The sequence below is a fragment of the Arvicanthis niloticus genome, chromosome 9 (genome assembly GCF_011762505.2).
Source record: "Arvicanthis niloticus isolate mArvNil1 chromosome 9, mArvNil1.pat.X, whole genome shotgun sequence".
Lineage (NCBI taxonomy): Eukaryota > Metazoa > Chordata > Mammalia > Rodentia > Muridae > Arvicanthis > Arvicanthis niloticus.
In genome coordinates, this window is record NC_047666.1 from 54,285,917 (window position 1) to 54,309,584 (window position 23,668).

Here is a 23,668-nt window from a genome sequence, read left to right on the forward strand (position 1 = left end):
TTCTAATGATTGACACTTATTGATGTTATAATTTAGAATTTCTTTATAGTTAATAAGCAACCTGTGTACATCAGGGTTATAACTACCCTGTTACTTTGTAGGAGGAAGAGGGGTCTCTGGCTTAATATTATTGGAAAAATTATCTTTAACTGTGGATTATCTGTATAAGCTTCTTGATGACTGTAGTGTTTTGTCACATAGAAGTTTGTGTTGTGATAAACTGTGTTGCATTGTGTCATGTTAACAAGGCAGTTATTGATTTATTATCAAGCTTTTGAAGGCCCATGGTAGGATTTTAATTTCTAGTTACTAATTTTTTCCTTACTTCTGTTTGTAGGAAGGACTTTTACCTGCATCTGATCAGGAAGCAGGTGGGCCTTCTGATGTATTTTCTTCTTCATCTCCATTGGACAGAGGAGCCAAGGGTAGAACCAAAACTGTCCTTAGTTTGTTTGATGAGGACGAGGACAAAGTAGAAGATGAAAGCAACACCTGTGCACCGCAGGATGGACTGGAAAAGGTGAGCAAAGAGCAGTACGTGTGTGAGCCTGTAGCCCACGGGAAGGAATTGCTTTCAAGCAGGGGTGCTGGTGCTGGCCGAGGTGCTGAAAAAAAATCTTAGCTTTCAGTGTAAATATAAATAAATAATCCTCTCCAGTCAAATGTTTGGGAATAAATCGGTAGCTTGCCTCGCAGTCTCACTTGCTTCTGAGATGTACAGAGCATGATGCTCCTGAGAAACGTGGCTGTTGACGAGAGTGGCAGTAGGAAAGGGGATTTGGCAGACGTGTATACTTCTGTCAGGCTAGCCGTCAGGTTGGACATACTAGTGCTAGAAGGGCCTTTTGCATTCAACAGGTATCAGCAAGCCTTTCTCTGAGGGGCTGTATGAAAACTGTTGGATTTGAAGGCCGTATGGGTTTTCTTGAAGTGGCTCATCTGCCATTGGTCTTGGATCTCTGAGATGATCTCTGCTCATAAAGAAGCTTCCTTGATGAGAGGTGGGAGCTATACTCATCTGTAGGCACAAGGATAATATTTAGAATATAGTTAGAAGTTGTAGCGGTTTAGGAAAATGTCAGTAGTAGGTTTTCTTCTAGGATCTGCTGTTTCTCTAGCCACAGGTATTGGGCTGAGGTTACGGTACCAGACATGCATTTCTTCACACTAAGTGAGCCTTCTGTCCAATTAGACAGCTTTTGTTACAGCCAGAGTAAAAGTGCCACTATTACACCCACTGGGAGGTCTTGCTGGGCCATCATTGTGTTTGTTGGCTTTCCAGCTAGGTAGGACTATTGATTTTCTCCCTCGTCAGCATGCATAGCACCTCTCAGTATGTGAGAGGTAGTCATGAAGGAAGGAGACTTCCAGGTCAGTTCTAGCTCAGTTGCTCTATGTGGTGCGGTAGACGGTGACTCCAGCAACAGGATCCTTTTTACCTTCAAGGTTTTGGAGACAGTCAAGGACAATGGCAATAACCTATATTGTTTGGTGGTGTCTCTTGGAAACCCCCTCTCTGGCCAACAGTGTGAAGGGATGTCTCTTATGCTTTAAACCTAGGCTTTTGTTAGATAATTTTTGGCTCTTGCAGGGAACATTTTTCACCCCATGCATATAACTCCATTTAAATTAAATATACATATATACATGTATGAATATGTATTTTTAGTAACCTTATAAAATTCTGTACTTGCCTGCAGCTTTTTTTGATGCAATCAGCAGAGGTTTATTGGGGAGAGTTGGCTAGCCAAGGTCAAAACTGCTCGTCCATGCAGGAACAGAATTTTGACAAAAAGGCCAGCAAGCTGGTTTTTTTTTTTTTTTAGCATGGGGTGGGGAAAGGAAGGAATTTTTGGGCGGTTACACATGATTGGTGGCATTTTTGCGCGGTTACATATGACTGGTTGTTTTACAAATTTTGAACATCAGCAGGCTGTAACACTGGGAAAACCTCAAGGGGGGGGGGTTAACCAAGAACAGTGGAACATTTCAGAGGAACCCATCCTAAATGATTTAGAGTCATGTGAAACTCACTCTGCACACTAATTCTTCTCAAGAATGTAGTTTTTCCATGTCACTGTGCCCTACCCTGTCATTACCAACTATTTCAGGTTAACTATTTCTCACTTGCCATAGCCCCACCCTGAGGCTTGAGGAATGTTAATCCAACAAGTGTCCTCTGATTCAGGGATAATGCCCTCCACCCGGAATGTGTCCTGGGGCAGTGAAAGCCTGAAATCTTACATCCAGTTCTGCTTTCTGGAACTTGCATTCTTTTGCTCAGGTTTAGGGTAAAGAAAAAGCCTATATATATTTCATAAATGGTCTTTAAATTTTTCACTCTACATCCCCCATTTTTCTGATTAGGTTAGGTTTTTAATCATAAAAACTCAATAAGCCCATTTTCACTCCATTTTTTCTGATGTGGATCTTTAGAAAAGTTTAAACACCAGTGTTATCATAATTATCATTTTCTTGACCTAAAGCTCTATATTGATGGCGTAACACAAAAAGCTGAACAGCACTTATCCTTTTTCTAACAAAAGTTATTAATCTATTTAAAATGTAAGGACCTATGGTTCACAAGTGGTCCAGCAAGGGAGGATAATAGGGTCGTCATCCAAGGGGACTTATTGAACCAACTCTCGAATCAACTTTGTTGCACCTATCTTTCTGTCTCTGGTCTACATAGAAGCAACATTCTTCTCTTAGAGCACCACATAAACCTCTTTCTTTAAGAAACAGCAAGTCTAGTCTTCTTCTATTTTGTAGAACAACTTCTGAGAGGGAAGGCAATGACTTTTTTAACTTTGTTACTGACTGTTCTAGGGCTCTCAAATCTATATCAATGGTAGCTCTCAGCTGATGAAAATAATGAGGTGTCTGTATCAATGTAGGGGCACCTGTCTCTACACCTGCAGCCACTCCTAGTCCCAATATAACGGCTAGAGTCAAGGAAATAGGCTCTCTGCTGAAGCGTCTAGGTTGCATCTCAAACTCACATTCAAGAGTACCTGTAGGGTGGTAGTAAACCCGGGGGAATTAGCTGGACAAGTATATAATAATCTTTGGCCTCATCTAAGACAGAAGTAGATATATAAAGGGTTAATTTTGAACTGCAAGCTCCCCATTTATCAATCTTAGGCACTAAGTATCTGTTAGCGGGGGTCCTCGGGCTCTATTTTATTGGCTAGGGGGGGTCTCAAAAAGTTCTTATTTCTTTCAAACACACTTTCAAAGTTGTCCTCTGACTTTTAACATATTTTGTGGCACATAGTTGTTTACATACACATGAAATCACATATATAATAAAAAGAAATTGCAAAAGGAACAAATCTATATAACTCTAGATTCACATTTCGATTTCAATCTTGGAATCACAAGCTGTCATTTAACCTTGGGTGTACACACCCTAAGCCCCACCCTCTAAGGTGGCATTTCTGCTGTGTCTCCAGAGTGGGGATGTCTCAGGAGTCAAGACCTGCTGCTCTTTGGCCTTGTAGAATAGCAGGTGACCTTGAGCTAAACAGCAGGGGGTTGCTCAGGCGTCTGGATGTTCTCCAGTTGGCATCAGGCACAGGTGTTGGTGGACTTCAAGGAGGTCGGATGGTCACCAGCGCCAGGAACAGTCATTTCTCACACAAAAGGGACATTCTGGGTGTGGAACAAGGACAAGGGACACTCTAGCCAGCGCCAGTTCCCGAGGGCAATTTAGTTTTAGGGTTCTATATATTCTCTACCTGTCCTGAGCTTTGGAGACAGTACAAACAGTGGAGCCTCTAGTTAGTCTCTAATATCTCTGACAATTTCTGACTTACCTTAAAAACAAAAGTAAAACTGTTATCTGATCTAATTACCTAGGACACTTGAAACCTTAGGAAGGTCCCTGTTCTAGGCTGTTTTCTCCTAGGTATTTTCTTATTTACTCTAAGTCTCATAAGCCTTTACTTGTTGGCATATCTTACACTGTCTTATTATTTCTCTGGCCCAAAATCTGAGGTCCATTATATGTTTTAAATCTCTTGGCTGCTTGGTTGCACTCATATCTTAAGAGTCCATCTGTGTATTTAGCCTGATAAGTCTTTTGTTTTCTGGGGAGTATAGTTCTCCCTTCTTGTGTGTACCATTGTCTCTTTTCCTCTAGATAGTAGCTGGCAGGATGGCTAGCAATCTGAGTTCTTTCTCTTAGTCTGTGTTTTAAGTGAGGCCATCTCTTAGGCCCAAAACCGGGAAGAGCTCTGTATCAAGCCACTTGATCTGTCCGGTTATTGCCTCAGGCCACTGAGTCTCCTCCCTTTTGGTGTCCTGGGCAATGAATATTTACAGCTGCTGGCTTCATCAGGGTTTCCTCTCTTGGTATATAGCCCTGCGGACATGGGCTGTGGCAAAAGCATACCTGCTGTCCATGCAGATGTTGATTTTCTTGTCAGCCCCAAGTTCCAAGGTTGTTCTCTGCACGTGGGGAGTCAGCCCAGATGACATTTGTGTTCACCACAGTAGCATTGGCTTGTCTCTGACCAGCATGGAGAAAACTGCTCCCGTCTGTAAAGCAGGTTACCTCGGCTCCTGGCTGGAGTCAGTAGGAGAAGCCTTTCCTCTACCCGAGAGTTCTTGTCAGTTAGTTGCAGCCTGTCGGGTAGGAAGTGTATCTGGACCTCCATCCTGGGGAGTAAGTCTCGACCCAACAGAGGGTAGGAACAGTCTAGGATGAACATAAATGAATGGGATATCCAGCCCATCTCTTAGTCCACCATTTTTCGGGTAGTCCATGAATACATTTTGGCCCATTGGCCTGGAGGAGGACCCTGTGTCTATCAAGAGTTGGGTGGCTCCAAGCTGCCTGCAGCTTTTCTTTAGTGGTGTTCCTTCTCCTTCCTCATCCCTCACGCTCCTCACCACTATTGAGTGTATTTTCCTTACCACTTTAGAGATCTCATCTTACCCAAGTCAGAATGATTAAGATCAAGTGAGCAACTGACAGCAAATGCTAGAGCAGAATGGGGAAGTGGAGCCCTCATCACTGTTGGTGGGACTGCACATTGGTGCAGCTACTCTGGAATTGAGGGTGGAGAATTTCCAAAACACTAAAAGTAGATGTATCATAGGATCTAGCAAACACTGCCCACTGAACCATCTCCCTAGCCCTCCTCCTTTTTATATCAAGCCAAAGAAATTGTTCTTCCTGAATGAAATGAACTCAGTGTGGTTTGGCTGTATTCCCCCTCACCCCCAGAATGCTGCTTCTTCAGTCCTTATGGAGCTAATGGGTAAGGATTGGGTTTTATTTTTGGTAGGTGTGGGTGGGGTGAAGGTAATAAAAAACTCAGATACTCCAGGCAGGTTGAAAGATTATCTGAGTTTACAGATGTATTCACCACTACTTTTGATAATTCATTTACCATCACTCTTTTGGGAAGCTATATAATATTCTGTTGTGTGAATGTCCTTTTCCTGCTGTTTGGTACATAGGCTGTGGTCAAACTTTTACCAGGGAACATCTTTGTTGTATGCATTTTTGGTCTTGTCTTTTGCCCAGGGTCTCAAAACTGATAGCCGCCCTAAGAGCACAGGAGTCTTCCAGGATGAAGAGCTGCTTTTCAGCCACAAGCTGCAAAAGGACAATGACCCAGATGTTGATCTTTTTGCTGGCACCAAAAAAATCAGGGTTAGTTTCTGCTGATTCCCACTGTGTTAGAGATTGTGTGGCTCCTGAAGCTGTATGTGAATTGATTGACTTTTGGATGTGTAATCTGAGTGTAATGTCTTTCAGTTGTCAGTGCCAAGTGGTGCGAGCCTCTTCGGTGATGATGAAGATGATGACCTCTTCAGCTCTGCCAAGACTCAGCCTGCGGTACCAGCTTTTTATTCTCAGGCCCAGGGAGTATAGGGAGTCCAGTTTTAAGAGAGAAAATTGCCAGAGAACTGTAAGGCTTACGAGTAAGCGAGTAACAGGTCATATATAGAGCAGCATGTATGTAAGATGTGCCTCCTGTTCCTAATACTAACTAATCCAGCTTCTCTGATTGAGGCACAGTCTTCTTTGATTTTTGAAGAGTTTATTGAAGGACCTATATTTTTATGCCTTTCAGATTGCAAACCTTTAAGTCTGAGTGTATTTTTCTCCACCTGTACTAGGTATTGTGTAATTTTATCCTTTTAATTGCAGAAAGGACTCCCGTGTTACATTCATTTTTTTCCCCCTCAAAACCTTACACTTGCCAGGCCATCCTTCTGCCACTGAGCTGCCTCTCGTCCCTGGAAACAACACAGTGCTTAGGATGTTGTTTCTGAAATGCTACCTATGAGTTGGTTAGCCTTCATTTTAGAATGGAGCCCTGAGGCCAGGCTCCTTTGCTCATTATTTAAAATTTGAAGATATATGATCAACTCTGATATTTTTTTCTTTTGAAGGTTCCAGAAAAAAAAGGAACACTGAAAAAAGACCACCCTGTTTCTTTAAAGAACCAGAAACCTTCTGAATCTACTCAAGGTAGCAAAGAAAAAAGCACATGGAAAGCAGAAACAGCACAGGTTAGAACTAATTTCCACGAGGAGTCCAGCTCTTATTTGCATATCTGTATAGACAATGCCACTGCAAAGGTCTGGAGTTACCGAGAATTCCTAGTTAAGGAGGAAACAGCAACCAACACCCCTCTCTTTCACTGTATTCTTTTATCCCCACTTTTCTAGACTCGAGAAACCTGTTCTGTATGTAATTATCATCATTCCAAGTTCAATTTTCAATTTGATGTAAGATGGGATAAAGAATTGCTTTTCACTAGCATCTCCATTTCTCCTCCAGACTTCCTTGGAGTAGAATTATATTCTAAGTAATATAAATGACATCTGATTTCTTGGTTTCTTCTAAGTGCCCCAAGATAGTTGGTATGTGACCTCTCTTCTAGGAGTCCTCTCTGTATGATGTGGAGCTTCTCCACAGAGGAAGCCAGACCAGTTCCAGTTGTGTCTGGGATTTCACTGAAGCTTCCATGCCTGTGCTGGGAAGATGAGGCACTTGGTTAATCTCTTAACTCATCTGGAATCCAGATGCTTTGTGTTTAGAACTTGGGCATCAGGTTGTGGGAGAGCACATGTGCTTTTTGCCATGTTGGATAACTCATTGAGTTATGTTCTGACAAAGCTACTGCTCTATTCTAACTCATCATCAGTGTTTGCCTTTACTCCATGTTTCTGTCAAGTGGCAGCCTTCTGTCCTTCATGCTGGAGGAGGCGTCAGTGAAGTATTGCTAGCTAGCAGATTGCTGTGAGCTTCCAGGGCAGAGCTAAGGTGCTCCAGACAGGGACAGCTTTGCCGGGTCAGATTCACTTACTGGTGTGAATGTAACCCAAGAGACAGTTTGTTGCCTGTTTCCTCAATGGATTTTTAACTGAATTTAATTTCACACAGGATTCTTCAGGTCTCACTCCATTTAAAAGCAGAGAGCCATCCAGTCGCATCGGGAAAATACAAGTAATTATTTTGGATCTGGAGTCTTCATTGCCTGCCTGTGGCACCTATAAAATTGTGGATTTTCAGTTTTTTCAGCTGCTACCAAGCATTCTCTCATCTCTTCCCCTGCCAACACCATACCCTCCACCCTTGCCTAGTTGTTGCTTCTTATGTGCTGCTCTTTAATGTCTTTTGATCCCAGTGATGGGCACAAGTATGTGCCCCACTGAGCCTGGATCAGGTGATTTTTCTGCATTCATATTCTCTTGTATTCTACACTGTGTGCAACACAGATATCGTGTGTCACAGAAATGGTAATCTGCTCCTGTGTTTAAGAACAAATACTGAGTTCCATTTTTCTTCTTTAGGCAAATTTAGCAATTAACCCAGCAGCTTTGCTGCCTACAGTGGCTCTGCAGATCCCAGGAACAAAGCCTGTTTCATCCGAATTAGCTTTTCCGTCATCTGAACCTGGAAGGAGCCACGTCCTGGAACATGTGCCCCCTCTCCCTGGGAGTGAGGAGGCTGGTGTGAGTTTCGACCTTCCAGCCCAGGCAGACACCTTACACAGTGCAAACAAGGTGACGAACTGGCTTTTGTGTGTTTTTCTTTTAACCAGACCAGTCCGCACAGCTGATGTAGTGCAACTTTCCGTCTCCCTGCAGGATGCAGCTCATCTTTCTCTCTTTGACCTCTCTCCAGTTTCTTAATTGTGCTCCTCATTTCCCGTTGCCCACTTCTGTTCTAATTTTCCCTCTGATTATTAAATATTTCAGTTACCAGGCCTCCTGTTCCTATTCCATGTTCTATCCCATTGCTGTCTGTTGGCCCTGGTGCCTCTCTCAGAATGCTCTAGAGCACCACACACACCTCACTTCCGTGGTTTTCCCTGCTTACTGTCACTCGGGCCCCCTTCTCTGGGATCCCAGGCAGTTCCTACCCACTTAGGAAAAGGAAAGCTGTTGCAAAGGGTGTCCTCTGTGGACTCCGAATAAACTCCTGGAAGTTTTCTTCCTATGTTAGTGAGTTTTCTCTTTTCTATCCAATCTCCCTTCTCTTTGGAGTCTTAACAGATGTTCAAGTAAGCAGCAGGACCCAGGGTGACCTGTCCCTGGATGATAAATTATTTTTATTGTTTCAGATCCATTTTCTCTATATTAAAAAAAAAACCAACCTATTATTTTTGTTAGCTTTCGAGCTTAAATTAGCTACTTCCTAAACTTGTGGGTTTTTAAAAAAGATTATTTTTTATTTATTCTTTGACAAGCTCATGTACTGCATATAATGTATCTTGGTTATTTCTACCCCCAACTCAGGTTCCCACCCTTACCACTCAAAGCCTCCTAAAATTACATAGTTAAGTATGTAGTCCAAAAACATGATTTTATATTTTAGAAATTATCAGAAATATTAAATTCTGATTACTAAGAAATTCATCTTTTGAGGAATGTCCCCACATTCTACCCACAGTTTACGTACAGTGTCTAATAGTTGAATTGGTGTTTGTTGAATGGAAGAGAACAGCGCCATCAGTTGCTTCTCTATTGTTTCATCTCTCCTTGCTCTTAGATCCTGATAAAGTTGGTGCTAGAATCCCTCTCAGTTTTTTTTTTTTTTTTTGTAAGGTACCTGACTTGGAATTAAGGGCTGAGGAGGTGCCAGGTTTGTGACATGTGTTTTGAGTCACAGAACACCAGCACACCTGCTTGCTGAGGTTCCAGCAACATTGAGCCTTTTTATAGGAAACTGTTGACAAAAGATTATAAAACAGGAGTAGGAGGTGGCGCAAATGGGTTGAGAGAGAGACCACTGTCTCCTTCAGAGGACTGAGGTTCAATTTCCAGTACCCACGGGGTTGCTCACAACTTCAGTTCCAGGATATCTGATGCCTTTTTATGGCCTCCAGGCTTTGCATGCACATGGTACAGGCAGAATACAATACCCGTGAACTAAAATATATTTAATAAAAGCTTAGAAAACAGAGACTACCAAAGTGTTAAAACGGATGAAGTCCTGGAGTAATAAGAACTTGTTAACTTCTTGAGGAACATTAAACAACCTTTTCTTTCCTTTAGGTTAGTCGTTCTCAATCTGTGGGTTGTGACTTCTTCAGGGTCACATACCAGAAATCCTGAATATTATTTACATTGAGATAAAAGTAGCAAAACTACAGTTATGAAGTAGCAATGAAATAATTTCATACTTTTGGGTCACCATAACATAAGGAATTGTATTAAAGGATTATAGCATTAGGAAGGTTGAGAACCACTGCTTTAGGTGATATCCTAATTGAAATAAACCAAATAGAATTATGGTATTTTGAATTAGAGTCTTTGCTATTATCCTTGAACACATTTCCATCAGATCATGGTATGTGTGTGTATTTGCCATTGCAGAGTCGTGTTAAAGTGAGAGGAAAGCGGAGACCACAGACCCGTGCTGCTCGGCGCCTGGCTGCCCAGGAGTCCAGTGAGGCTGAGGATGTGACTGTTGATAGAGGACCCGTTGTACAGTTGAGCAGTAGTCCTGTCTTACCAAATGGCCATCAACCTCTTCTGCAGCCCAGGATGGCCAGTGGAGAGACCATATCTGAGAAATCCATAGCCCCACCTTGGGAAGGTGGTCCTGTTTTATCTACAGTGGACAGAAGCTTCTTTGTAAAGTCCCTGCCTCACACTGGAAATGAGGCTGACCTGTTTGATTCTGGGGACATTTTTCCCAAGAGCATAGGATCACAGTCCATGGAGGGAACAAGCGTCAAGGCAGGGGAGACCCCGGCCCACTTGTCAGGAGGGTATAAGGAGAAGAGCCTGGTATTTCCTGATCTCAGTGAGGACAGCAGTGCCGAGGATCTTTTCCAGTCTGTTAAACCAAGACCAACAAAGAAAAGAAACCCTTTCCCACTCCTTGAAGATGAGGAGGATCTCTTTGCAGATCAGAAAGGCAAAAAGAATGAGAGGAAATCTGACAGCCATCAGGACATTGTGTCAAAAACTCAAGACATCTTTGAGGTAACACAAATTATTTCATGTTTGAGCCTTTAAGGAAAGTAGCTGATTGGCTTCTTGAACTATAGATTATGCTTTGTGTTTTGTGCATGTCTGCTATCTACTTATTAACCCACAATTAGATCTCTTTGTTAAATAACCCTAAAATTTACTTGAAGTGGTTTGTTTCACTCAGGGGTAGTTCTTGCTGCCTTTAATCTATTATAAGTGTTGAATTATTATTTTAAAAATGTTATTGTATAGTACTGGGGATAGAGATCAAAACCCAGTATGTTAGGCAGATGCTGTATGGAACCACAGCATAAGCCCTGGGTCTCTTTATATAGTATATAGTATATATAGTATATATATAATGTGTGTGTATATATATAGTATATAGTATGTATATAGTATATAGTATATATAGTATATAGTATATAGTATAGTAGTATACATGATTTTAATTATTTTTGTTTACTATTTTAAAGAGTTTTTAGAATGGTGCTGTGGTCAGCTTTGTTGGCATGTCATTCTGTGACATGTATGACCTCTATCAGCACAGCTGTGTGTTTAAACTCTGCTTCAGGTTGGGACTCTGTTTAGCAGAGTTTTGACACTAAGGCTTTTGTAGCAGTTGTTTAGCAGATGTTTATAGAACACAGTGGCCCCGGGGCTAGCAGGATAGCTAGGGCATGTGTTCTGTCCTGAGATCTCAAGGACTGAGATCCAAACCAAGCAGCAGGTAATTAAGGTGATCTCAGACGGCATGAAATGCCATGATGAAAACTATGTGGGGCAGAGTGACGGGGTGTAGTGAGCCGTTGTTCTCCAGGCCGCCCTCAGGACCTCACTGCAGAGCTGGCATTTGTGATGATGAGGGTGAGTTGTGTAGACACGTGGGCAGTGTCTTCCAGTCTTCAGAGGAGACTGTGCAACAGTGCATTTCTATAAATTATTGAACTATTTTAGTTTTTAAAATGCTTTTATTTACAAAGAAATGTTTTTGGACTTAACTAGGATGATATATTTGCTACGGAAGCAATTAAACCTTTTCCAAAAAAAAGGGAGAAGGAGAGACCTTTGGAACCCAACTTATTTGATGATAATATTGATATCTTCGCTGACTTAACTGTAAAACTCAAAGAAAAGCCCAAAAAGAAAGTTGCAGCCAAGTCCATGTTTGACGATGATACAGGTGAGTGTTTATCTAGGATCACGCCACTGCTCAAGGGCTGACTTTTCCTGTTCATGGTGGCCCTTTCCGCACTTAGTTCTCCAGTACGTTCTCTTTGCTTTGTTAGTCTAAGAACGTGCTATGTAAGTGGACTAGTCATTCTCATGTGGCAGCTGTATGCTATGCTGAATAGCAAGGCCTAAGATGGTGTTCAGCATTTGACCTGAGTAGAAATTAACTGCTGACAACACTGATGATTTGAAAGGAGAGTCCATCAGAAACTTCTTTCACATGCTATCAGCAGGCCATGAAGCTGGCTGAGTCAGGATTCTAGCTGGAGAATGAGGGACAGCAGCCTAGAGACTGGAGGGTCATTCCAAAAGAGCAGGGCTGTGCAGTGAAGTCACAGGTGAGACTCGGCAGCTCCCTGAGTTCCTTTGTATTTCTGAAGCCGCTGCAACCACTCCTCAGCTAACAAGCCAGCCAGATGCTGAGCTATAAATGTTGGACTCCTGATACAACCTGTGTTGGCTGACCCAGACTAAAGCCCAAAATATATATCCTTTCTTTGTCCCTCCAGGCCTGGGCCTTGAGTTACAGAGCTACGCTGAGTCTATCTCCCTGACAGACCCTGTACTCCATCCTTGTGTGTCTGTCTTACAGCATAGAGTGTAGAAGAGACTTGGGTTGCTTATTTCCTTTGTTCATTTTTGACACAGGATCTTGCTGTAGCCCTGGCTGAGACTGTAACTCTTGATCTTAGCTGGGGTTACAGGCATGACTTTTTCATTATTAAATTGTAATACATGCTTATGGTAGCAGTCATACAACTTAGAAAATTTCGTTAAGTGGAGGGATTAAGGATTAATGCTTTAAAGCTAACCAGTATTAATGGTTTGTTGTACATCCTTTAAGCTTGTACATTTACATAGTAGTAATAGTGAACAGGTATACCTGTTCTACTTCTAGTCACATTTTAAATAGTTTTCCATGTCTGTATATGGAAATCTTTGGGTTTTTGTTTTTTGATGTTTTGAGTAATACTGCTTTGTGTTAGCCATTATTATATTGACAATCTAGATTGTTTCTAGTTTTAGATAATGCCATGGTCTTTATCACTATGTATGTATGTCTTTACATACACAGGATGATTTTGATGCAGTAGAATCCTACCAATATAATTACTTGGTAAGCAGCATAGGTAAGATAAGCTTTAGCGTCTGGAGCACTAACATGAATAGAACCAGACTTCATTCTTACCGTTGAGATGAGTTACGATCGACTGTACTGAGTGCGTCCTGTATTGGATTTGCCTTTGTACATTTTCATTCTTCTTAAAATCCAGAGTGAAAAGAAGGTAGAAAAGAGTTTCAGTGGTGAGGCCCTTGCTGAGGTGGAGAGCTGGTCCACCCTCCTGTTCCTGAATTCAGGTTCACATACACTTTCTTTGTAGCTAGAAACTTAGCTTCAGAAAGAACCTGATGTTCATATGTCGTTATAAAAGTTGGGTGCTACCAACTGAGCGAGGACCAGAATCTGAGAGGTTTGACCTCCATATTGATGTTCTATAGTGTGTTGTTAGAATTGGGCTTGGGCAGTTTGTGTGCATGTGTCTCAAATTCCCATTTTCTTTCTTGCCTGTCTTAACAGCTTTCTTTTTTTTTTTTTTTTTTCTTTTTAAAGATGATATTTTCTCCTCAGGCCTCCAGGCTAAAACATCCAAACCCAAAAGCCAATCTGTCGAGGCAGCATCTGAACTAAGATCTGAGCACAAAGTGTCCAACATTTTTGATGACCCCCTGAATGCCTTTGGAAGCCAGTAGAGCATGCGGGGCCTTGACAGTTCACCCTCCTGTTCCGTCTTTCATTTAGTGATGTGGTCTCCTACACTCTTGTCTTCACTGGGTTAAAGGCAAATATTGAAACAATCACTTCTGCTTTTACCCGTTGTAGCTAATATTTTTCTGCCTTGATTTTGATTATGCTTAAAATTACAAATAAAAAATAAAATGCTTCACAGTGGTTTGTTTTTACTTAATAAGAGTGCATAGAAGTGCCTGTTAACAGAAGAAATCACTTTGTGGCTTCATGTGTGGGCAGGGAATGCAGACAGCAGACCTGAAATTTTTGCTCTGTAGGTGGGTCTGAGTGCTGTGACCGTCTAGGCAGGCGAAGAGGAAGGAGATGAAAGGTTATACATTTATGGTTCTAAGCTCATGAGAAAAGCTTTCTACTGAATTCCAAAAATGGGTCTGCTATCTTCTAAGGGGAACTGTGGTCCTCTGCTGTCTTGATACTGTAAAGAAAGTTTTATGGAACACAGCCATTCCATCATGGCCACATTATCTGGCTGGATTCAGGCTACCAAGTCAGAGTTTAGTAGTTGCAGGAAATGGGATGGTTTAATTGTAGGCAAAATTTTGCCTTTCTTACCTGTTTTCTTCTTTGTAAATGGCTTCAGTACTAAACTTGCAAGATTATTGAGAATAGACCCGTTTATTAGTCTGCCCTTTAAAATGGTAGGTTGCGACAGTGATGATATGGCTTGATGAGGTAATGAAAAGTTAAAGAAGCTAAAAACTCTAAGTTCATCTGAAAGAATGCCAGAACCTATTCTGTGAGGTATTCGTAGTCACGATTTCCAGCACAGGCACTATTCTCCCATTCTGTGTTTATGTTACCATCATGGCTCTGTCCTCCATAGAGTTTGAAGTTAAGCCCAATCATGGGCTGAGTTTAAGAGCAAGAGGCCCACAAGAGCCCAGGGCCTCACCATACCATCCGTCCACCTCGGTTCTGAGTAGTTGAAACTGTGGAGACTAGTGGCTGAAGTCTCAGAGGGCAGAGGGTGGGAGAAGACTGATGAGGGCCAGGGGTCCTTGACTGAGGGAGAGGTTTCATGATCCTCCGCTGCAGTCCACCTAGTAAACACTTGAGTTGAACCACCTGTGAAGGGAATGAAGCAGTAGGGGCCCACCTTAGATGGAAGGCATGTGTAGTCAGAAAGCCGGTAAGTTTATATCCCACTTCAGCAGCTCGGTGCACAGCAAAAGGATGCTGGGATTTGAGCCCTGGGTGTGACCTGTTTGAACTATAGTCTTCAGTAGTTGTTCAAATGCAACAGGCATATAGAAAGTCACAACCCTTATAAGCAAGTCATAAGAACGTCCCCATTTTATAGTTGACACAATTGAGTCAGAAATGTTAGAAGAACGTAGAGCACAAAAAAGGGTGACTAGCCTGGACGTCATTTTAAATGTCCTAGGCTCTGGAAAGGCCATGGATATTTCACAAGTGCCAAAGACCCTGCTATCCCCAAAGAACCTTAGAAGTGCCCCCACTCAAGGCCCTCTACTCTGGCGCCGGCTCTTCCCAGGAACTGGCCGGTCTCCAGTCTCCTGCCTTGCCCCAGACGGGTCCTGCTATCTGTAATAGAGTCAACATCCGGGCTTCTTCTAACCGACAAACCTTCCAGAATGCCCGTGCGACCCCGGCGTCCGAGCAACGGCCAGCCTCGGAAGGCTAGGCCCCGCCCCTTGCAGGCTGATTGGAGGGCGTCGGCAGCGCTGATCAGCGATTGGTGAGCGGTGTCACAAAGGGCGGGGCCGGAGCTTCGCGGGCCAGCGTCGGCCGGCGTCTCGGGCGCACGCACTCCTATCGGCCTGCGGGCAGGCGAGCGAGCGAGCGGGCGGACGCGACCACCGGAGGGCGAGCGGGTGAGGGGCGCGGCGGGGCGGGGCGGGGCGCGGCCGGGAGGGCGGGTGGCTGAAGGGCCTGCTGCGCCTTCGCGGCCCCGGCAGGCGGGAGAGGGGCGCCCGCCTCAGCTGCAGCCTGGTCACACCCTCCGCACTTCTCTGCCTATGGACTCACCGTGGCTCCGGGTGCTGCTGACACGACTTTGGGTCTGAGAGTGGTCTCTGCCGGTTGTGGCTCCTGGCCCCAGGACAGCACACCCGCACTTGTGCATCGGTCCTAGGCTAGAGTGTGATTCCAATCTATAGCTCGATTTTTCACACATCTGTAAAAAAGTACAAGAGTCACCTTTTTAAAAGGCTGCAACATATTGTAGGTATATTTATGTTGAGGGAAAAAATTAAAAACTAACTCGTCGTGTGACTAAGTTCCTGTGGACGGGAAGGAAACAAAGTCCAAGGTACTGAAATTACTCCTTGAGTGCAGTTATTGCCGCTTTTGTGATTGGTTTTAGAAATTTCAAAAGATGAAAGAAATGTTGGAAATTCACTTTGATTTTTCTCTCCCAGTTTTAAAGATAACTTATCAATTTAAGCATTGTTTTATTTACTTATACTATTTCACATCACTATACGTTTTCATTGTCAATTGGTTATCCGGTGCTCATTCATGCAGACCACGGGCCACTTCGAGGATGCTTTCTTGCAGTCCTCGGTGGACCCAATTTTAGTATACCTGGTCATTGGCCCACTTGAGCTTTCACTCGACCTTATAGTATTCTGTTGTGGTTTAGCTGGCCTGCACAAACCTCTTTTGACTTGTTACATTGATTTCTTTTACTGAGAAGTATAACACAATTGTTTTCAGTTATGGTTACCATTCTTGGCCCTTTTTGTATATTGAAAATTATCCCACTGACTGGAACCAAACTTAATTTGGAAGTTCCTGCACCATTGATGATGTACCCACTGCAACGCTGATTTTCTTCCACTTACAGTCACTTAATCTAGTCTCATTTCAGATCTGTGCTTTGAAAAAAATCTGCGTGTTGCCTATGGGCATTTCACTATAATGCTGGTGTGGTTTTGTTTTTTGTTTTTTCTTTTTATAATGCTGTTTTGATTGTGAAATAGCAGATTGAGCCTAGGGCCTAATATGTGCTAGAAATGTACTCTTATCACCAAGCTTCACACTATGAATGAGGTAAGAGTTCACAGTGAAATTCAAACAGTACCACTGTTACAGTAGTGTGCTCTTGCAGCTCTGACCCATTGTACTGGTAGCACAGTCCTTGTGTTGCTGCTGTTGTTTGTTACTCATTGTTTCATATGTGTGTAACTCCACTCAGAACAACTGTGCTCTCAGCAACGTTTCTGCCTGTAATGCCATTTTTAAAGGAGCATTAGCTATCTGCATAATTCAAGCTTCCTAAGAATGTTTTATATTAGAACTCTGAGAACTCCCCTCAGCAGCAGAAGTATCTGTGTATACGTGTTTATCATTTTGGAGTATAACCACTGTTTCATTTCTATGACAGGATAATACTCTTATTTCTTTGCCTATTAAGTTTGTCTAATCTAAGGATTAGTGGAGAAAGGGAGTTGCTTTGAATTGAATTTCATTGAACAGCTTTAATGAGCGCTAATGTGTGCAGATGGCTGTAGTGAGTGATAGACATAGTCCCTCCCTTACAACACTTGGAGTTTACCAGCACAGGTGGCAGACACAGAAGCAGTCCAGTTTTGATGGGTATTGTATATGACATGGGTGCAAAAGATAGTAAGTGTAAAAGATTTGGTGGGGTAGTTGCTATTGGAGCTGAGGCTTTGGGGAGAGGTGTTGTGCTGGTTATTAGCCAGGCTTTGCGTAATGTAAGCAGGCATTCTCCTTGAAGTGTGCCCCTGTTCGTGGAGCTGAGTTTTGAAAGGTGCTTCTCAGGAAGCCTCATGCGGAGTTGATCTGAGTAGAACAAAACAGCAATAAGACAGGGGCTACGAGAGGTAGAAGGAGCACAGGTACTGCTGGGGGAAGTGTAGCTGAGTGAACATGGGCTGGGAGATGAAATATGTATGTTGGAAAGTCTTTCCACGGAGTTTGAACATTGTTGCATGGATGATGGAGGCCACGATAGGGCCTTGAGCCAGAAATGATAGGATCAGTTTCTATTCTCAAAGGATAGCTGTGCTTACATCCTAGATCATTAGGAAATTGCCAGTTGAAGCCAAAACCCAGAACACCTATAGTGCAAAACGATGTGATAGCCTGGAGTGATAGCAACTCTTCATTCACTGGTGCAAGAAATCAGAATGATTTCACTACTTTTCCATGTTGTGTGGCAATTTCTTTAAAAGAAGAACAAACACATGGGGCTGATGGTATGGCTCAGTTGTTGAAGGTACAGTACTAACTGTACAAGCATGAGGATCTTAGCTTGGATCCCCGGAACTTGTGTGGAAAGCTAGGCCCAGCAGCATGTGTACCTGTGCTCTAAGGGCGAGGATGAGGAACCCTCGCCTTGCCAGTTACCCAGTCAAGCTGACTGGGTGAGTGGATCAGTGATGCCTTAAGAATATAAAATGGGGCTGGAGAGATGGCTCAGCAGTTAAGAGCACTGACTGCTCTTCCAGAGGTCCTGAGTTCAATTCTCAGCAACCACATGGTGGCTCACAACCATCTGTAATGAGATCTGATGCCTTCTTCTGGTGTGTCTGAAGAGAGCAGCAGGGTTCTCATATACATAAAATAAATAATTATTTTTAAGAAATAATATAAAGTGGAAAATGAGAGAGGAGGTCATCTGATGTTGACTGCTGGTCTCCACGTGCAAATATATCCATGCACACAATGTACACATGTGCACAAAAGGCTAAAATAAAAATACTCTGAATTGCAATCTAGCCTAAATAAGTTTTAAAAAAACCCACAATATAATCTGTATACAGTTTTGTTTTCTAATTGTCAGAAAATGGAGAATGTAAGATATTTCTTAGGAGAATGGATAAATGAAACTAATGCATACACACAATAGAATATAGTTTAGCACTTAAAGGAAATCTATGAGGTCACGAAATGGCACAAAAGAACCTTAAATGTGTGTTCCTTAGGGAGACCACTCTGAAAAGGTTGCATATTGTGTGATTCAAATTGCATGACATTCTGGAAAAGGTGAAGCTATGGAAACACTAAAAAGATCAAAAGTTGCCTAGGATTTGAGGGGTAGAATGCCTAGAATGTGAGGGATCAGCAGCTCCAACACAGACTATTTAGACTACTCAACTACTCTGATACTGTAGTGGTAAATACATGCTTTTATATATTTGCCCATACCTGTCTGATGTATACCACCAAGAGTAAACCCTAATGTAAACTTTGGGCTTGGGTGACAGCACTGTATCTATTCCTCTCTTGTTAATTATGTGCTGTGCTGGTGCAGAGTATAGGGTGGCTGGAGGCAGGAAAGGAGCAGCTGTATGTGGAGACTCATCATTTCTGCTCTGTTTGCTGTAGATTTAAAATTGCACTAACAAGTAAAGTCTCCTATTTATAAGGGTAATTCATGTCTTTAGATTTATTTCCCTTGCTAATGAGGTCTTATAATTAATTCCAAGTGGAACTTCCTGCCTGCTTAAACATAGGCAATGGGAAGTAACTACTAAATAATGTGTTAAAATAATACCCTTAGCCAGTTCTTTGAAACTTTCTTTCCAAAAGTTAAACAACCACAAATCCATGGCTGCCTAGTCTAATGAAGTGTAGGAATCAGATCGTCCGTGAGAGTTGCTGAGTTGTAAGCTAAAGAAAACCTGAATTAAGTCCCAATCAGTGAATGGAGAGGTTGACAGGATAGAAGATGTAAGGTGCATTGTCAGGATTGGTCACTTGAAACTGTCACAGTGTTTGTGAGAGATCCTAAATTCTGGCTCGAATGAATGGATGCATCATGGTATGCTTTAACCAGATGAGGACTGCAAGACAAGATCTTTTGAGAGAGGGGCTATTTTTGTATACATTGAATTGCACGTGTCTTTGGATTGTCTGGATTACAGATGCCTAGGCCATGCTTTTACAGTGATATTTATTAGCCAAACACAATCTTTGAAAAACAAGTGCACCTTTAAATACATTTCTAGCCAGTCATTGTAGCATATACCTATAATCCCAGCACTGGAAAATGTGAGACAGGAGGATCATAAGTATGAGGCCAGTCTGGACTCTATAATGACACTCTGACTTGAAAATAAATAAAAAATAAATGTTTATGAAAAGTAGAGTGACCTCAGTGATACCACATATTCTTTTGGTAGGAAACATTTGAAATTCTTGTATAACCCATAGTTACTTTTGACTTTGACTTTCACAATAGTGTTAACTTCCTTTTAGGTAGGGTGGTTGCTGATATCCTTCCTCTGCTCTCAGGCTTTTCCCATAATGAAATAAACTCAAATTTTTACTATGGGCTGGAGAAGTAGCTCAGTGGTTGAATGTTTGCTTATCATGCACAAGTCCATGGTTTGATCCCCAGCATCAAAAAAAAAAAAAAAAAGTTTACCTATCTTTAAGGAATATTTCCTAACTTATTCTATGAGGGTAACATGTCTAGACATAAAGAACCAAACAATGACATAAAACTGTAAGGACTGGTTGGAAGGAAGGTGGGAGGAGAGGAGAAGGAGGGAAGAGAAAGAAGGGGAAGAAACATTTGAAATCTCTTAACAATGGATTAGACACAGGATCCTCAAGAGATATTTCCTGATCAAGTCCAGCTCTGTCTGTCTGTCTGTCCACTTATCCAAAGAGTACTATATACACAAATGGGATTTTGTTCCAGGAATGCAGGATGAGTTAACACACACACACAAAATCAATGTAATATACCATATTAGTTATAAACAAATAAAAACCATGTGATCACTTAAATAGACACTGAAAAGTATCTTAGAAAATCTGTACCTTTTTGTGGTTAAAAGTAAAACAAATTTCTAAGCAATGTGGGAATAATCAGGAATTTTTCAACCTGGATAAAGTTATGTATGAAACCTGACAGCTGACATACCTAATGGTAAAAGGCTCAATTCCTTCCTCCTATAATTAAGAAAAAGGCAAAGGTTTCCAGTTCACTCACTTATAATCAACCTTATACTCTATGTTTTAAGGGCAATTAAATATGAAAAATAAAGAGCATATATATTGGAGAGGAAGAAAAGGCTATTTATACCTATTTTGTATATAAGGTTAAATGTAGACAATTCCAAAGAATCCATTAAAAGCAGTTTGAATACAGTAGATGCAGTGGCAGTATACAAGATCAATATATTGAAATCACTTGTATTCTAATACACAGTGTATGACAAAAAACACAGATCAGAAGAGGGGCTTTTTCCTAATCCCCAAACTTAGTCAAGCTAGAGTAATCAGAACTGTGGGAGACGCACTAACAGGCCAGTTGTAGTGAAATGAGTCAGGAGTAAGGCCCCTCATGTTTATAATCAGTTTTCTGTAAGAATTCTATGAATTTAATGGGGTTAGCATAGTCTTTCCAACAAATGACATTAGAAATAATTGATTTTCTCTGTGCAAAAGAATAAAGTTGGATCTCTATTCAGAAAGAACACTAAATTTAAAACTGTGCAATTCTTGGGGAAAATGTGTGTACATTTATTGCCTTGGGTTAGGTCAACATTTCTAACTGCAATAACAAATGGCCAGACTGAGCTTCTTCAGTTGAGAATTCAATTTGAAAATACATTACCAAGAAGTCGAAGACCAGCTTACAGAATGGGAGAACATATTTGCCAATCCTATATCCTACATGTGGCTTATATTTAGAATATTATCTATTATTTAAAACAATTTTTAAATATGTAATTTGATTATATTCTTCTTCCCCAAGTCCTTCTCCTCTCCCCTCCCTACCCACCCACTTTAAGTTTTCTCAAGAACCAAAAACCTTACACAACAAAACCAAGGAAACAAAATAAAATACTACCTCAAAAGAAGAAACAACCCCCCCCCCCCACCAAACTGTAACCAAACAAGGGCATTCAAAAGAATTATGGCATATGTTCTATGTTTGGTCAACTACTCCTGAACATGAGGCCTACCCTGGAGTGGTTGATGTACCCAGTCAACTCTATTGACAGTTCAGTGGTTAACTTTTACCCTAGTAGCTAGGTTTTCATTTATTCATTTTTAAAAATATAACAAAATAAAATATAGTAAGATAAAACAAAAACTATCACACTGAAGTTGGGAAAGGCAAACCAACAGAGGGAAAAGAGCCCAAGAGAAGGCACAAGAATCAGAGACTTATTCATTTGCACACACAGAAATCACACAAAAACACTGAGTTGGAAGTGCAGAGGGCCTGGTACCGACCTGTGCAGGCTCTGTGCATGCTGCTTCAGTCTCTGAGTTCACATGAGCTTTGCTTCTGTTGAACTAGAGGGTCCTCGGTATCCTTAATCCCCCAGCTCTTACACTCTTCCCCCCTCCTTTTCCACAGGGTTCCCTGAGGTCTGAGGGGAAGGATTTAATGGAGACATCCCAGTTAGTACTGAGTGTTCCAGGGTCTCTCTCTGCATTAGTTCTTAGACGGGTTGGAAGATGAGTGTGAGTGAGTTTTTCAGAAAAACTGAGTGAAGGAGTGAGTTTCAGACAGATTTGCTTTAAAAAGCTAATTTTTGTTTTATTCAGGTACAAAACTCAAACATGAACAACGATACATATTACCAATGTTCAAAGCTGATTTGGGTAGAATTGGAATACAGTTGCATACAACATATTCCAGAAGAATTAGAAAAGTCAAAGTAATGGATAACAGAAAAGAGCCTCCATTCTTCAATGAAGATAACGTGGGACCATTTTATTTCAAACTTCCTTTCTATGACACCATGGAACTCTTCATCGAAACGTTGACTGGAACATGTTTTGAACTAAGAGTTTCACCCTTTGAAGCTGTTATCTCTGTGAAAGGAAAAATTCAAAGATTGGAAGGTACTAGTCTTTGTACAATATGAGGATTAAGCATCTTATAAGTTTTTAAGTCTTTGTTTCTATAATATGAAGATTAAACATAAGCTTTTTAGTGGACAAAATTTAAATGTAAAAGTTGAAGCAAATACCATTAGGATGATAGGATAATAGGATAGGACCATGCCTTCATCAGCTTCCAGCTTAGAAAGCACCTCCTTTGTAATCCTGTTTTCCTGCCTTACTCTCTCCACAAGATTGTCTCAATTCAGATCTCCAGCATCATGTTAATGGCATAAATATTTCAAAATAGTTTTTTTGTAAGGTAGGACGATACATAAATTGTACTATGACTATTTTGCAGTTGATTTTAATGGGAAATATAATTTGTTTCCTTTTAGGGAACTTGCATTTTTTTTACACAACTTTGTAAATCCTTTTGTACCATGTGGAGATTTTCAGAAAGCTTTGGGTTACATTTACATATATTCAAAGTTCCTCTAACATAACAAGGGTTTTGGATGACATGTAATATCTTTTTGTGGTGCACATGTTTGTGGTGTCATAGGTAAGTTAATGTTAAAATTTGTCTTCCAGATTTCAGATTACCATTTATAGTTGTCCAGTTTGGGCTAGAAAATTAAGTTATTTCATATAACACTCAATAGATATGTGCTGGGAGAGTTAACTGGAACTTGTTTGTAATATGAAGATTCTAATTAGAACTGTTTTCTAGCCAACTTAAATACAGAATTACAGAAGGATGAGAGTGGGTGGAATTGCTTGGTCTGTGTAAGATCAAAGATTCTGGGTATTTGAGGTTTTGAATATTTGCTTTTCCTTTGTCCCTCTCCCTTAAGATGAGACTAGGACCACACCAAATAATGGCACATGCACCTCTGTCTTTTTAAGCAACAAAGGCAGTGACAGTCATTCTACAGGAGACTTCAAAAGAACAGCCTTCATGAAAAATTAATTTTAATCCTTTTCTGGATAGCCTTTGTTCTTCCTCACTGGATGGCAATTGGAGCTAACATGGGAAGACTCTCAAGACTCCAATTAGCAAGATTTGGCTGGAGGACAGAGTGGGGGCAGTGCTTGAGTTAGTCCTGGAGAGGAAATGGTTGTTCCTTTGGGTAACTTTTGATGAGTTCAGAACTAATGCCTGGTGGAAGGAGAGACAGAAAGGCTCTGTGGCGGATAGGCTGAGGAGACCATGGTGACCTGGAGGTGACTGCACTGAAGCAGACAGGGAAGCAGTAGCTGACAGGAACTGCAAATGGGTCTGGAAGGGGCAGAAGCAGCAAATCCACTAAGCAAATACCATTAATTTCTAAAGTCACAGTTTTACTTATCTTGTGTATATACATACACATGCGTGTGCTTGTCACAGCA

General features: G+C 41.5%; 2 protein-coding genes across 16 annotated transcripts in view; both read left to right on the forward strand.

Annotated features, from left to right (window-relative positions):
* The window catches only part of Washc2c (WASH complex subunit 2C), a 51,413-nt gene extending 37,785 nt beyond the window's left edge, over nucleotides 1-13,628 (forward strand). For 2 of the 4 annotated variants that reach the window (XM_034511526.2, XM_076940334.1), the window contains exons 23-31: nucleotides 338-520; nucleotides 5,537-5,665; nucleotides 5,771-5,851; nucleotides 6,412-6,531; nucleotides 7,409-7,471; nucleotides 7,819-8,031; nucleotides 9,847-10,461; nucleotides 11,455-11,632; nucleotides 13,295-13,628. In XM_034511526.2, coding sequence (XP_034367417.1) covers nucleotides 338-520; nucleotides 5,537-5,665; nucleotides 5,771-5,851; nucleotides 6,412-6,531; nucleotides 7,409-7,471; nucleotides 7,819-8,031; nucleotides 9,847-10,461; nucleotides 11,455-11,632; nucleotides 13,295-13,434 — 1,722 coding nt within the window. In that variant the 3' untranslated portion in view covers nucleotides 13,435-13,628. The remainder of the gene's footprint in view (nucleotides 1-337; nucleotides 521-5,536; nucleotides 5,666-5,770; nucleotides 5,852-6,411; nucleotides 6,532-7,408; nucleotides 7,472-7,818; nucleotides 8,032-9,846; nucleotides 10,462-11,454; nucleotides 11,633-13,294) is intronic. The other 2 variants (XM_034511528.2, XM_076940335.1) reach the window with 2 other exon arrangements.
* A 1,558-nt stretch (nucleotides 13,629-15,186) lies between these two features.
* Nucleotides 15,187-23,668, forward strand: part of Zfand4 (zinc finger AN1-type containing 4) — a 67,738-nt gene continuing 59,256 nt past the window's right edge. For 6 of the 12 annotated variants that reach the window (XR_013112576.1, XR_013112575.1, XM_034511210.2 and 3 more), the window contains exons 1-2: nucleotides 15,188-15,327; nucleotides 21,998-22,297. Coding sequence is in view for 8 of the 12 variants with exons in the window: in XM_034511210.2 (XP_034367101.1) it covers nucleotides 22,036-22,297 (262 nt within the window). In the remaining 4 variants the exon portion in view is untranslated. The other 6 variants (XR_013112577.1, XM_076940338.1, XM_076940344.1 and 3 more) reach the window with 4 other exon arrangements.